Source organism: Bison bison, unplaced genomic scaffold (assembly GCF_000754665.1).
Source record: "Bison bison bison isolate TAMUID 2011002044 unplaced genomic scaffold, Bison_UMD1.0 scf7180017864295, whole genome shotgun sequence".
Classification (NCBI taxonomy): domain Eukaryota; kingdom Metazoa; phylum Chordata; class Mammalia; order Artiodactyla; family Bovidae; genus Bison; species Bison bison.
The window spans coordinates 4,527,389-4,541,821 of NW_011494867.1; the positions used below are offsets into that span (position 1 = coordinate 4,527,389).

The 14,433-nt window shown below is 47.9% G+C and overlaps 1 protein-coding gene across 1 annotated transcript in view; it reads left to right on the forward strand.

The window, feature by feature from the left end:
- Positions 1 to 13,932, forward strand: part of VAT1L (vesicle amine transport 1-like) — a 167,134-nt gene extending 153,202 nt beyond the window's left edge. Inside the window, exons 8-9 of the mRNA XM_010850780.1 lie at positions 8,705 to 8,788; positions 11,384 to 13,932. Coding sequence (XP_010849082.1) covers positions 8,705 to 8,788; positions 11,384 to 11,482 — 183 coding nt within the window. The 3' untranslated portion in view covers positions 11,483 to 13,932. The remainder of the gene's footprint in view (positions 1 to 8,704; positions 8,789 to 11,383) is intronic.
- The last annotated feature ends 501 nt before the right edge of the window (positions 13,933 to 14,433 follow it).

The following is a 14,433-nucleotide window of genomic DNA, read 5'->3' on the forward strand; positions in this document are numbered from 1 at the left end:
AGCATCTGTCACGTGCTGGCTGCTGTGATGAGAGCCAGCATCATCCCCCACAGCCCCAGGGGGATGCACCGCCACTGCCTTGCCGTTTACAGTTACCTGAGTTTCAGCTTTGGCCCTTTCCCTGAGACTCTCACCTTCTTCTAATGTAACCTGAGGGCAGGTTATATCACTGCAGTCCAGAGCCTAAAACCTTCTTTTCCTTCCTGTCTTAGTGGAGGATCCACAAGATCCCCTTCAAAGTAGTGGAGGGTCAACTTTCTACTGGAGTGCTTTGCTTGCAAATGCCTCTTATACAAACACAATTACTCTTTTATTTCTACTCCTTGAATCCTACAGTCCCCAGACAAGTTGTCCCAGGCATATCTGCCTCTGTTGGCCACCGCTCATTTTGCACCCTGGACATCCTAACCCTTATCTAAATGACAGCCATGTCTAGATGAGACAATGTCATCTCAGTTCCCTTAGGTACAAAAATGCTCCCCAAACAGCCTGCTGCTGCTAAGTCACTTCAGTCGTGTCCGACTCTGCGTGACCCCATAGACGGCAGCCCACCAGGCTCCCCCGTCCCTGGGATTCTCCAGGCAAGAACACTGGAGTGGGTTGCCATTTCCTTCTCCAATGCACGAAAGTGAAAAGTGAAAGTGAAGTCTGCAAACAAGCCCTTTCTATGGAAGTCTAAGGAAAGGTCACCTCTGCCTTCTAAACTGTAGTTTCCTAAATGCCAGCAGCTCTGGCCGTCATCCCTTTGGAAAGATGAGAACTTTCAAGATTTTGAAGGGTCTTTGGCCTCCTTGTAGTTCTAACCCTTTTCCATAATTTCCACATTTCACCGTACCAGGGGAAATCCTTCAAGTGTCATGGAATGCAAAACCTTCAGGTGTCATTATCCATCAGGGAATGAATAAAACTAGTATTATCTGGAGGCAAGGGGATGACCTTATTAGTGAGGAACTAGAGTCCTCCAAGCAGGAATAAGAGTTTCTCTCCCTGGCTGGAGGATTTTGCTAAAGGATTGGAAGCAAGAATCAGTTGACACAATATTCTGTAAGTTCTACCACTGCTGTGTGGGATTTCAGGAGTGGCAGGAGCTCAAGCGATGATGTAACCCATCTGCAGCAGACTTGAGAATCTTAATTCAAGAGGATTTTGAAAGCATCGTCACCAGCATCGCCCTCAGAGTTCTGGTGGCTGTCAATGACTCATTCTTGGAGCAGAGCAATATTTCCTTAAACTCTTAATATTTCTATGTCCTTCTCCTTGGCTGAGTGACAAACTTCTTGACCTTCAAGTCTCAGTCCGTAAGTTCATTCCTGCCAAGAGTTTTCCCCTGATTTTCATCCTTCTCCTAACCCCAATTGCTTCCTCTTCTGTGCCGGTCACACTTCAAACATCTCTCTTACAGATTGTACAGCAGATTTTTTTTTCTGCAGGGAACAAGAATCATTTCACGCATTTTTTTTTTAATCTTCCCCCCAGACCTCACTTATATGTTGGAATAAGCGTCCTCGAAGTGTCCAGCTTAATTCTATTCCACCATCCAAATTTGACACTGGGGAGCATTGTTAAAGAAAGTCAAAGAAATGTTGGAGGCATTTCACTAGATTTTTTTTTCATCTTTTGCTTTAGTTCAAAATACAATTCGACTAGAATATACAGTGCAGCTTGATTATGGGTTGTAGGTTTCTGCAGAACAATTCTGGCTTTTAACTCAATGTTTACTTCATTTGAACTCCTCATGACCGCAATGCATACTTGATCATCAGTGTCAACGTCATCTAGGTTCCCAAGGAAAAAAGGACCAGTTGCTTCATCTGATTGTATTGTCTTGCTGTTTTGTCTTCCCTCTTCCTCACTCTCCAAATATCCTGTCCCTCTTCTAAACCCGTGTTCCTACCAGTGGCCCTTTAAAAATCTTCTTGGACCATCCACACTATTTTGTGGCCAAGCAGACACTTCTTTTAAAATGACGACTTACTGTCTCCTTCTATTGACAATATTTGGCTTCCACGCAGTGCCAGAACTAGAATGGGGCAAGGCAGGTGACTAGAATGCAAACTTTAAGGAAGCACTCACTCTTGGGTGCTAAACCACCACTCAAATGACCTTGGGAGTGAGCACCCCCTTAAATGCCCCACCCTAGCCCACGCCTTGCGTCATTGCACAGATCCATTTGCATCTAATCCAAACATGAACTGTGTTTGATTTTTTTCTCCACCTTCCCAGTGGGTCAATCCATGATTCTGGACATTTTACTTTTTCAGTCACTCTTCCATATAGGTCAAAATCTCAGGGCTCACTCACTTTAGATTCTCACAGCTTCTCGACAGAACATAAACCCCAGATTTCAAGTCTACCTGCACTGAATGTGTTACTTTTCCACACCCACTTTGGATTTTAAGCAATCATCCATTCCCCCCAAAGATGAATGCCGTTAATATGAGTCATCTTCCAAATACGAATTGGGTAGATGTGCTTCTTAATTAGAGTATTACTCATTTCTTCCTTTTCAAAGCTTTTAATTTATAATCTAATAGACACAGTGATCCATGGAATAATCCATCTTAATTTTTTTTCCTCTTTTAGATGGCTAGGCTTATTACTATTCATAGCACAAGCCAAATGCTTTGGTTATTAAGTGGTATCATTTGTACTCTAATGAATTTGTGCCTTTCACAACATGGAAAAGGAAATGAAATATTGGGAAACATTAAATGAGACCCCAAACAAAGATGGAGCATCATTAACCCTCACTGCTCAAGCATGAAGGAACTGACCAGTCTGAACATGACTGGAGGGTGTAGATCTGTGTGAGCGGCCCTGGACAACTGCACCCTGGCAGGCTCTGGAACGTACTGCCAACATCCCCAGTTAACTTCCCCAGCATCTTGCCCGATGCTCACTTTTGTTCTCTGTCCCCATGTCCCTAGCCTCTTTGCAGTCTCTTCTTTCATACTTTGCCCCCTCTTCTTGCGATGGTCCTCTCCCTTCTTTTCCTAGTCATGTTTCTACTCATCCTTTAAAACCCAGCTCAACTGTCGCTTCTTCAGAGGAGTTTTCCATGATCTTCCCAACCAGGTCAGTTCCCCTATCCATGTTCTCTTAACACCATCTCAGAATTACCCAGTGGCAAGCCTACATTTATTTGAGTCATTTTGATTAAGACCATGAGCTTCATGATGGCTGGGATCTTGTGGGTTTGCTCATCGTCATTTTCCGCAACTTCCAGAAAACCACTTCTCCTAGATCCGTCACAGGAGGAAAGAAGAACGACCACAGCTAGTGTTCCTCTGTGAACACAGTCTGAGCCAATCACGTTTCCCCAGGGGTTATGCGTGAACACCAACTTGAATGCTACGGGACTTGGTTGGAACGCAAACTAGGGATACATGACCAACTCTGATGGACTGTCACCCACTGGGGTGAAATAAACAGTTTTTAGATCGTGAAACTCTTCTTATGACGACTAGCCTGTTTAGTAAGTGAAACTGTGACTCCTTCTGGACAGAGAGAGTGTGTCTGTTTCGACCACCACTCCGCACACAGCTCCTGGAAAAGGGCTTTGGCACTGTTGGCTGAGTGACCAACCAAATGAACAGGTGGACAGAATAACATATCAAGAAGATGGGGAGCAAAGAGGTGAAGCAGCTTGCTGGAATGATGTTGCTGAGTCAAAGCAGAGCCTGGGAAGTGGGGATATCACGCCTGCCTCCTGCCACCATCCTCTCGGGCTGCAGAATCCAGCTGCTGAGACCAGCTCTGGCCAGCCCCACAGCTGGGATCCTGGCTGCAGTCAGTCCATCTGTCCCGCAGCTGGCAGGGGTGTCTCAGCCTGGGTGGGGGACCACGCCCTGATTATGAGCAGACTGCACTGGGCCGCCCCAGCAGCCACCAAGCATGCCGCCTGGGCCAGGGGCTCTGGAACGTGGCATGGATCAGACAGAAACCTCTGGGCCAGCTCAGCCGGGTGATGTCTTACTCTCCGCACAAATCGACTCCTTTGCTCGTTCATTCGTTTGTTCTGCAAGCTGTCATATGCCAGACGCTCCTTTGCACTGGGATCCCTGAGGTTGGTGTCATTGTCATGCCATCCAGGCTGCACTCTCCAATACGGCAGATGTGAGCAGCTGAAGTGCAGCTGGTCTGAACTGAGACATGTGCTAAGAGGAAAGTACACCCTGGCTTCCAAACACTTAATATTTCATCCATAGCTTTTATTATATTGAGCATACATTGAAATGATAGTATTTCAGATAGATAATGCTGCTGCTGCTGCTGCTAAGTCACTTCAGTCGTGTCCAACTCTGTGCGACCCCATAGACGGCAGCCCACCAGGCTCCCCCATCCCCGGGATTCTCCAGGCAAGAACACTGGAGTGGGTTGCCATTTCCTTCTCCATAGATAGATAACAGATAAGATAATAAGATTATAGGTATAAGGTATATAAGATAATAGATAATAATCTGGTTAAAGAAAATATATTATTAAAGTGAATCTCAGCAGCTTCTTTTTACACTTCTAATTGGGTCTAATTGGGGCTTCCTAGGTGGTACTAGTGGTAAAGAACCCAACAAAACCCAAAAAAACCTCCTGCCAAAAAAACCAGGAGACATAAGAGATGTGGGCTCGATCCCTGGGTCAGGAAGATCCCCTGGGGGGCACTGCAATCCACTCCAGGATTCTTACCTGGAGAATCCCATGGACAGAGGAGCCTGGCGGGCTGCAGTCCATAGGGTGACAAAGAGTCAGACATGACTGAGCAACTAACATTTTCACTTTCACAGACAGAAATGTAGAAATAGGTGAAATTAATTTTAATCATATGTTTTCCTTTACCCAGGATACTTAAAATGCTATTGTTTTGAAATTTTTAAATTAATGATTTTAATTGGATGATAATTCCTTTACAATATTGTGGTGGTTTTTGCCATACATCGACATGACTCAGCCACGGGCACACGTGTCCCCCATCCTGAACCTCCCCACCGCCCTCCCCACCCCATCCCTCTGGGCTGCCCCAGAGCACTGGCTTCGGCGCCCTGCTCCATGCATTGAGCACGCACTAGCCATCTCCTGACATGAAGCAGAGAGTCTGCGCTCCTTTTCATTATGATTAAATCACTGAAGTGCGTTGTGTATTTCACACTCCAGCACATCACAGCTGGGACGGCCGTGGTTCAAGTGCTCAGTGTCACGTGCTCAGTGGTCACTGTGACAGGCTGTGCCACATTGGCTGGATGTTCCTCCTGAATGCAGTGGGGAGAGGCTCCAAGCAGAGGTGTGCTTTAGAAAAAGCTCCCTGGCAGCCACAAGGCAGATCAGCAGCTTTCTGAACGTTGTCACTTCCATCTTCTGGGCACTGTCACCCACGCAGGTGCTTCAGCTCATAAACTGGCAACTTGGGAGCAACATCTCTCTTTGCAGATTTTATCTTTTGATGATGTCGCTGGAGGGAAGCTTTGGGGTGCACACAGCAGAGACCCATCTGCTCCGGTTTTCCCAGAGTCCTAGAAAGGGCAAGCTGCAGTCTCAATTCCCATGTGGTTCCCACACCATTCAGATGATGACTTGCCACAGACCCCTTCGATTTTTCATCTTCGGGTTTCTCCTCTGTTGAAACTCTGATGCCTGCCTGTGGTCACCTAAGAGGCTTGAGGTGCAGATAAAATGAAGCAACATGTGTAAAATGCTTCACGCTGTGCTTCATAAAGAATTGATCAAAAAACGGTACTGAGTTTCTTTCCCTCTGAGAGCTGTCATAAAAGATTCTTCCCACCCCCAACAGCAGCCCAGGAGGACTGTAAACTCAAACAGCATGACTGGGGATCAGATTCCTAATCCTTTCTCCATCCCCCATGTATGGAACTTCAAGGCGTCAGTTCATTTCAGAAAGCAATCTACAAAAAATATGCAGATTAGAGCCAGCCCGGCAGGGAGCTCTTTTCCCAGCACCACAATCAGCTTTTCTGTCTCCCTGGGCTCTACCTTATTGGAGAAGCAGTTTAAAAACTGTTCCTAATCTCCAAGGAGTTTCCAGGTGTTTAATAACTTGCCTGGGTAATAAACAACTGAATTCTGGGAAATCATTATGTGAGCATCAAAGGAAGCGGCATGTTCTGGGCAGAACTGGGGAAAAGCATTGGTTTTTGAAGTCTGACAAAACTGAGTCAGAAACACGATTCTGTCGCCCACAGCCATGTAACCTTTGGACAAATTGCTTATGTCTTTGAGCATCAAGGTACTGATCTGTAGAATGGGATAATATGTACCTTGCAAGGGAAGAATTATACATTCCAGGTAACAATGTATTAATTATCTGTGGCTGCATGACAAATTATCCCTAAGACTTACTGACTTAAAATAACTCCATGATCTCTGTTCCTGTGGGTGAGGACTCTGGGCAGGGCTTAGCTGGGTCCTCCGGCTGCAGTCAAGGTGTCATCCAAGGCTGTAGCCTCATTTCATGGCTGGACTGAGGGAGGATCTGCTTCTCATTGGCTGTCGGCAGGATCCAGAGCCTGGGGGCTTTTGGATGGAGGGGATCAGCTTCTCTTGGCTGTTGGCTAGAGTTCTCTCTCTGTTCCTTGCCACGGTGAGTGGGGGTTGGGGGGGGGCCTCTCCATAGAGCAGCTCACAACATGGCAATTTGTGTCATCAGAACAAGAAAGCAAGAAGAGCCAGAGAAAGATACTGCAAGACAGAAGTCAGTCTTTTATAACCTAATCAGGAAGGGACATCCCATCACTTTTGCTATACTCAGTTTGTTAGAAGCAGGTTGCTGGGTCCAGCTCACATTTAATGGTGAGGGCGGGGGTGGGTCGTGGGGATACACACGGAGATGAGTCCCAGGAGGGGGTTGGGAGCAGTTTTAGAAGCTGCCTGCCACAATATTTAAAGATTCTTAGTAAACAGTAGTTGTCAGCACCGAAATACAAAAGCACTTGGAAAGCAATGTTCATCACAGAAATGGGAGAAACCTCCTGGATTATGTACAAGGGGCAGGGAACTCAACGGTCACATGATGCCATCAGTCTACAAAAGAGGCTGATTCCGACCAACACTACCTTGTCCAAAGAACGCGTTTAAAGATACACTGAATTTACAATGACCGCTGGTTTGACAACAGGTTACCAGATAAACATGTTTGGACATTAGAATTGAAAGGCGCCTATTTCCCCTACATCATGTTTTATATCTAAATCTCTTTCTAGTTACTGTAGGATGCCCACGTTTTTATGGAGATGTAAAGATGTGCACCTCGATTTTCTCATTTAACTGTATTATAAAGGCATTTAATCCTACTGCACAGTCTTTATAATTAGCACTTTAACAGCCACAAAACATTTCCAATCGGTAGATATATGTCAGAACTTCGATTTACTTGACCATTCCTTTATTCTGTGACATATAAGTTGCTCCAATGTTTTGCCATTGAAAGCAATTGAGTATCTTTTCTGTGGTAATTTTTTCCCCATAATTTGAATTGTGTCTTTAGGACAAAAGTCCTACAAAAGCAATTGGAATATGCACCTCTTAATGGGTCTCTCAAGTTTTCATTCGAATGGGAAGCTGGCTTTGGTTTTTCTATAAGCAAACACTGCTCCATAAACCCCAGATTGAGTTCCTCAAAGGCAGACAGACACCCTAATTTACTTAAAAAAAATTTTTTTTAAGATATGGCACCTAGCCTATAAGCAACAATTAGTGAATATTTGTGGATTGAATGAATGCATGAACAAAGATGTTTAAAACTGAAACTTCAGGGAAAATATTTTAACTAGATCTGTTGTTTCCTTGAAAAAAAAAATCAAGAGATGTTGCATTCCCATTTAGATTTTACTGAGATGCGGAGGATTTATCCACGCCAAGCTTGGCGTTGTTACCATTTCCTTCTTTTATTTCATCCCCACAGCACTCCCGAGTGTTCATTTTCCATACGGCAACAATGAAATGCTGGAAGCCCCCATCACACTCCATCCACACCTGCCTTTGCAAAGGGGGCCCAGGAGGCGTCTGTGTGCTTGTCTGACAAGCCCTCGTCACTTGGGGAGAAACAGGAAGCCCCCTCACTGGGGAAAATGCTAGTCTGGAGACGCCTCCACTCGGGTGGGAAAAATGTTCCTGGGTCATGGGCCATTTTAGCCAAACTGCGAACCAGATTATGTAACATTTGAGTAAGCTGGGCACAGATGACCCTAGAAAAATAATTTTACAATTTTATTGGTCAAAATTTGCTCTGGTTAATGGGCCCTGACACGTTCTGCAGCATGTAACTCTTGGAACCCCACAGGCTTTTCCTCCCCCAGTTCTTTTTCCTTTTTTTAAAGAAACGTTCCTCTTTTCATCTCTGGAGCTATCACGCTCATTTTTTTAGACCCAGGAAACCTAACTGCTTGCATAACAACAGAGTGTGAGTGACAACCAGAATTTAAGTTGGGAACCACCGCCGGTTGAGCTGCTAAATCTGGACTGCAGCGCCCCCTGGTGGACAGCGAGTGGTTTGGCTTGTCCAGGTCCTCTCGTCACCTGGATGGCATCACCAACTCGATGGGCACGATTCTGAGTAAACCCCGGGAGCTGGTGATGGACAGGGAGGCCTGGCGTGCTGCAGGCCATGGGGTCGCAAAGAGTCGGACACGACTGAACGACTGAACTAGCCTGTCACCTGGGTGACGTCTCACCTCACCTTTGTCTGCCTGTCTCCCAGGTGAAGGAGGCCATGCAGCGAATCCACGACCGAGGGAACATCGGCAAGTTAATTCTGGACGTGGAAAAGACCCCGACGCCACTGGTGAGTCAAAGGAGAGGCATCTGTTCACTGCGGCAGGAGAGGGTTTTCAGAGGCAGGCACACGTGCGGTGGAGGAGAGCTCTCTGCTCTCAGCTCTCTGCTGGGGCTGGTGGGGGAGACCCCAGGTAAGTGGGTGAGGGATTAGTCACAGATGGGATGAACGCCAATAAGGAAAGGAAAAGGCTTCGGCGAGAACATTTCCAGAGCCATCCTAGGGCAGAGGGGAGAGGACAGAAACCACAGCCCGGGCCTGTTACCCGAGCTCACTCTTGGCTACAGGTGGGAGGAATTCCTGGTAAAGGTTCATAAACTCACATTCAGATCCCCAACAGAGTGATGCCACCTGCCTCCGAGCTGCCTCCTGCTGGCCCCAGGGCTTTTGTTTTCTCTTACCAGGACCACACCCTTACATGTGGGGACCCCCCATACACACCCTGTCCCTCAGGAGTGAAGCATGTCACACACACATCCCAGACCCTCTTGCAAGGGTCCCTTGAGGGGCTCTGCAGTGTGGCGGTCAACACACAGACTGCCCCCAGGCTGCATGGATCCTGAGCCCTGCTCTGAACCCCTGCATGACCTGGGCAGTCGTCACTCTGGCTTCAGCTCCACTGTCTGTAAACTGGATCTGAATACGCCCTCATCAGTCAGTTACAGTGACGTGCATAAAACTTTGTTTCGTACAAACTAAGTTCTAGGAAAGATTTAACCAAGAAAATACTCGGGAAGACTTTTGGTTTCTCACATGTTTAGCTTTGGAGCTGCATCAGTGGTTGATGAAAGAGGAAGAACTAAAATCCTGGCACGTTTTAGTCCAGCGTGCATGCTTTAAAAAGTGTTTCCTTGCTTTTGAAACCAGAATGTGGTTTGGGTATAATGGCCATTTCACACAATGAAGGACAGTTTAGTGAGAGGATATTTTACAACATGGAAGTGACTGATAACAATCTGGATATAATTTTCTAAATGCTTTCTAAGTCCCAGGACTGGGCCAGCAAGTGTTTGGAGGCAGATAAGGGGTTACGGTTAGGCTAGAATCGCAGGGCTTCTGTGCACCTGTGTTCTGTTTTTTAAACCCATGACCGAGTCTATCTCAGTCCCATCAGAGGAGGGGGTCTAGAGCCCGGCTGGACCACTTATTGCTCTCAAGCACCGGAGTTGTTCCTGGCTTCCTGCCCTCCATTACACCTGAGGTCCTGTTGGGTGGTGGGGCTGGTAGGAAGGCCTGCTTGACCACAGGAGGATTCTTAACAGGACAGGAGCTGCAAAGCCACCTTTCTGAGTGAAAGCCCAGGCCGTACCGTGGCAGGTGTCGCTGTCCTCGTTGCTGGAGCTCAGGGGGGCTTTCACCCCTGGGACCTGAGCTGACAGCAGATGGGCCAGCTCAGACCTGCGGTCCGGGGAGCATCTCTTGGCGGGAGGGGCCCGTCCCTCCTGGATGGAGACGAGGCTTGAAGGAGAGGCAGCCAGCGGTGAGGGTATTTCTAGGGAGAGCAAACAGCACAGGGTCCGGGCTCTGTGGGGCCGCGTCACCACCCTGCAGCATGTGTCGGGGGGGTGGGTGCAGCTAGGGGCTCCTGGGGCACACTCTCCTGGCAGAACGGCCACTGTCAGAGCTCAGGGGGCATCAAAGGCCCGGAGTCTGCCCCACTGAACCCACTGCACACCCGCCACTCGAAACCGTCTGGGCTACAAGGCGTGGGGGCAGCAGGCTGCCCGAAGGTCCGGAAGCGGACGTGCCTACAAGCAGCGGGAACATCTGTTCTGCTGGGGCCTTCTCCTGATGGGGACGGGCGAGCACAGCAGGGCTCATCTGACACCGTGCGTAGGGTCAGAGCCGAGACGGAGCTGCTGCCTGCACACCCCGCGGCGTCAGACGGCGCCCCCGCCCCAGGCCTGGCGTCTGCCCCGGGCCCCAGAGAGGGCTAGCGACCTTCTCTGCAGCCTGCTGACCTCCGCTGCCTCACGACTTCCCGCTTACACGTCACCTCTGAGTCTCCCTTTGCACCGCTGCAAAACAACTGCCAGCAATAGTTATTGCTATGGCTACTACGTCATGGCTGTTGGGAAGAGAAAAAGTGGGGTGATGGACACGAGGTACCTGCATGGTGGTGAATATGGCGTGTATACTAATAAGGAAGAACTCTCACCACTATGTGTTCACTGTTCTAAAACGCACATTGCCTTCCTGTGTGTGTCCGGCACTTTGCTAGCTGCAGGAGATAAAATGGAAGAAAGCAGGAGCCTGGGTCATCTGCCCGGTCGCTTGCAGTTCCCACAGCGGGGCAGGGTGTCATCTGTTCACAAGCCGTGTGTATAGATGGGACACGGTAGCCATGGATCCGGGCCACAGAGGCGCTCACAACAGGGGGACTGTTCCCATTAGAGAAGTCTAGGAAGGCTTCCTTGAGGAGGCGGGCTGTGTGCTAAAGGAGAAGCAGGCTTGCGCAGGCAGGAGGGTGGAGGGGTGGAGCTCCAGGGAGAAGGCCCCGCATTCATCAGTAGCCGAGAGAGAAAGTCCAGCTCCAGGTTAGACCATGAAGGAGGGGGTGGTGCCGAGAGTCAGGGGCCTATCCCTGTTTCTGTTGGATTACAGATGGCCAACGACAGCACAGAGACCAGCGAGGCGGGCGAAGAGGAGGAGGACCACGAGGGAGACAGCGAGAACAAGGAGAGGATGCCCTTCATCCAGTAGCCCGCGGCCCGGGCAGGAGGACAGAGGGATGCTCTGGGAGAAGAGGACCCAGCTGAGAAAACCCTCCTGTGCCCCAGTGAACAAACGCTGTAGTCCAGTGCGTGTCGTGTTTGTCTGCTGTCAGCCGAGCTAAAAAAAAAGCTGTTGATCACTGTTGTTTTTGAAATTAAGTGCCAAGCCCATATCACGTGGTATTACATCCCTTCCCCATCTGTGTATTTTACACTCTGCCCTCTTCTCTGTTTCAAAACCATCCATCTTTGGGTCCTTCTCGACAGTTCTAGAACAGCCTTGAAAATTGATACAAGCCCACAGGTCCGTCGCTTAGGAGGCCAGACGTGGGCAAAGACGAGTTTGGGTTGAAAGGTCCAGATCCGAGAAATCTTCGGGCCAGTGATCCTTTTTGCTGCCAGCCGCCCATGCTTCCGACAGGAGCACTTGCCGGTTTGGCCGGCAGAAAGAGGGTAGGCCGGGAGATGTTTTCACGAGCCCATTAACTGTAGGATCTCCCCAAGTCATACTCTACTTCCTCCCACTGAAGAGGCAACCTCTTCACCTTCATTCAGGTGTTTCATGGTCAAAAGGTTGGAAGACCCTCCTCCCACCCTCTGATGCTTGATCCCTTCACTGGTTCTTAACCACAAACATAGGGGAAGAGATGTGCATTTTTCAGGACAGAAGATGGGTCAACAGCAAAGTGTGAGGACCAGCCACGGGGATTCCTCCTCTGAAACCCCATCACGAGAGCAAAATCCTCTGGCTGTGTATAGATTTCATTTTAAGAAAATGTGCCAGGTGCAGGACTATATCAAAGTCACTCCTGAGACCTGCCTCTGTTTGCACACTTGCCATGGCATTACCCTTCTTCCTCTTTTCATTTCCAGGTACTGGATAACCACCTTTACTGTAGATTCCCCTCCTCCCCCAGGGAAGACCCCCTTTTTGAGCCCTATTTGGGGGGAAAAATCAATGAGTATCTTTTTTCTTGCCAAAGCATGTTCCTACATGTAACAAACTCTAGTGATACAAAAGGTTGATGTTTATTATCTGATGCCAAATGTGCGTTCCTCTCCTCTGAAATAAAAAATCATGGTGCAGACTCTTTGCAAGACCCTGCTTTCCAGAAATCAGGGACCAAACTACTTGATCACACACCCTTGATGAACTTTCCAGCTCCCAAATTCCTAAGGAGCCCACCCCTAGCCCCACCCCACTTAATATGGCTTGAGGCGAACAGTTCCCCTGGAGGAAGAGAAAGAGAGTCAGTGAATCCATGGAGATTTCGGGGGGGTCCTCATCACCTTCTCCCGGTCCTGCTGTCCCAAGGGGTCGATTCCATCACTAGCAGACCAAGCTGCAGACACAGGAGCCCACACGGTTACCAAAGGGCTCCCACATTGCCCGATCTCTCCACCACTGAGCCTTAGGGTAGAACCCACTCTTTCCCCAAGTGATGGCAATGAACGCATCTCAGCAATTACCTGTTTTATTCCCTAAGTCCCTTTGTAACAAATGTCACCTCCCTGAACATGTGCTTTTTTTCCTCCTATCTTAAGCTTGTGATGATGACTTATTTATGCAAAATATTTATCTGAAAGAAGTGTCTCCTCACTGTACGTACACATAAGCTATGAAGATGAGAAAGGGTGATGCCATCTGATGAGCAAAGGGACATGTGTATCTCAAAAGGAGACGCCAACATCAGCGTCTCTTCCTACCCCAGGACACGCCAGTATTCCAGGTCTTGGCCACTTTAGAAAGATCACATAGAGGTTGTATTGCCCCTTCTCCCAACACTTTTGCTAAATGCTGTGCTACTGGTCCTGTTTCTCCCACAGCCAAGTGTTCCATGAGGTCTTAAGAAGAGCCGCTACCCAAGTGGCATTCCTGGTGAGCTAGACAGAAATGGCGTTTTCTTGGGCTGGGGGAACAGACACCTGTGAGCATCCCAAGTCTCTTCTCTGGCTGGGGAGACAGAACTGTCCGTTCAGAAGCCAAATGCCCTTTGTTATGTCCAGTGGGTTAGCATGAAAAGACCTTCTTTCCCAAGTCTGTTTTTTCAACTTTAATCACAAATTGTGCTGGTGAGTTAAAGAAAACCCTTTTGTCTCCATGAAATACAGAAGGAGAAGAGAAAACTAGTGTTTGACCAATAAGATCAACTAATGCCATGAAGACCGGGGGGAAAAATTAAAGTATCAAAATGAACCATTTAACACTCTTGTTTGAAGCATCTTTGCCGCCACGTGGTTGTTTTCCTGAAGGAAGTGTACAGAATGTCTCAGGTTGCCTTAAAGGAACTGTGCAGGCTTCACCGTAATGTCAGCTTGATACGAGGGAACTGAAGCATTGTCTAATGTATTTGTGGCTTTAGAGCTTTCGTTATATTGTGCCTACAAAGCAAATCATGTTTACATTAAAAAATACAAATAAAAGTATTCAGCATAGCATAACCTTGCCTGGCATCAGTTATTCTACATACACAGTTGTTGCAAAAACAGCCCTGCTATTAAAACGCAAGGCACCAGTGGCTAAAAAAGAAAATATTAAAAAAAAAAAAAAAACACATCCGAGAAGAATCCTCCGATGAGGGAACTAGAGGCTACATAGAAAAAATAGGAGTTGAGATGAGACAAGCCTTTAAAGGGGCTTCTCTGGTGGCTCAGATGGTAGAGAATCTGCCTGCAATGCAGGAGACTGGGGTTCAACCCCTGGGTCAGAAAGATCCTCTGGAGAAGAGAATGGCAACCCATTCCAGTATTCTTTCCTGAAGAATCCAGTCCACGGAGTTGCAAAAAGTCAGACACGACTGAGCAACTGAGTGAGTAAGCAGAAACTTTGAAAAAAAGCATTTAGCTCCCCTCAAGCTGAATATATATACATACACACACACACACACGCACGCACGCACACACACCCCTTGTATATATACGTATATATAAAGACACTCT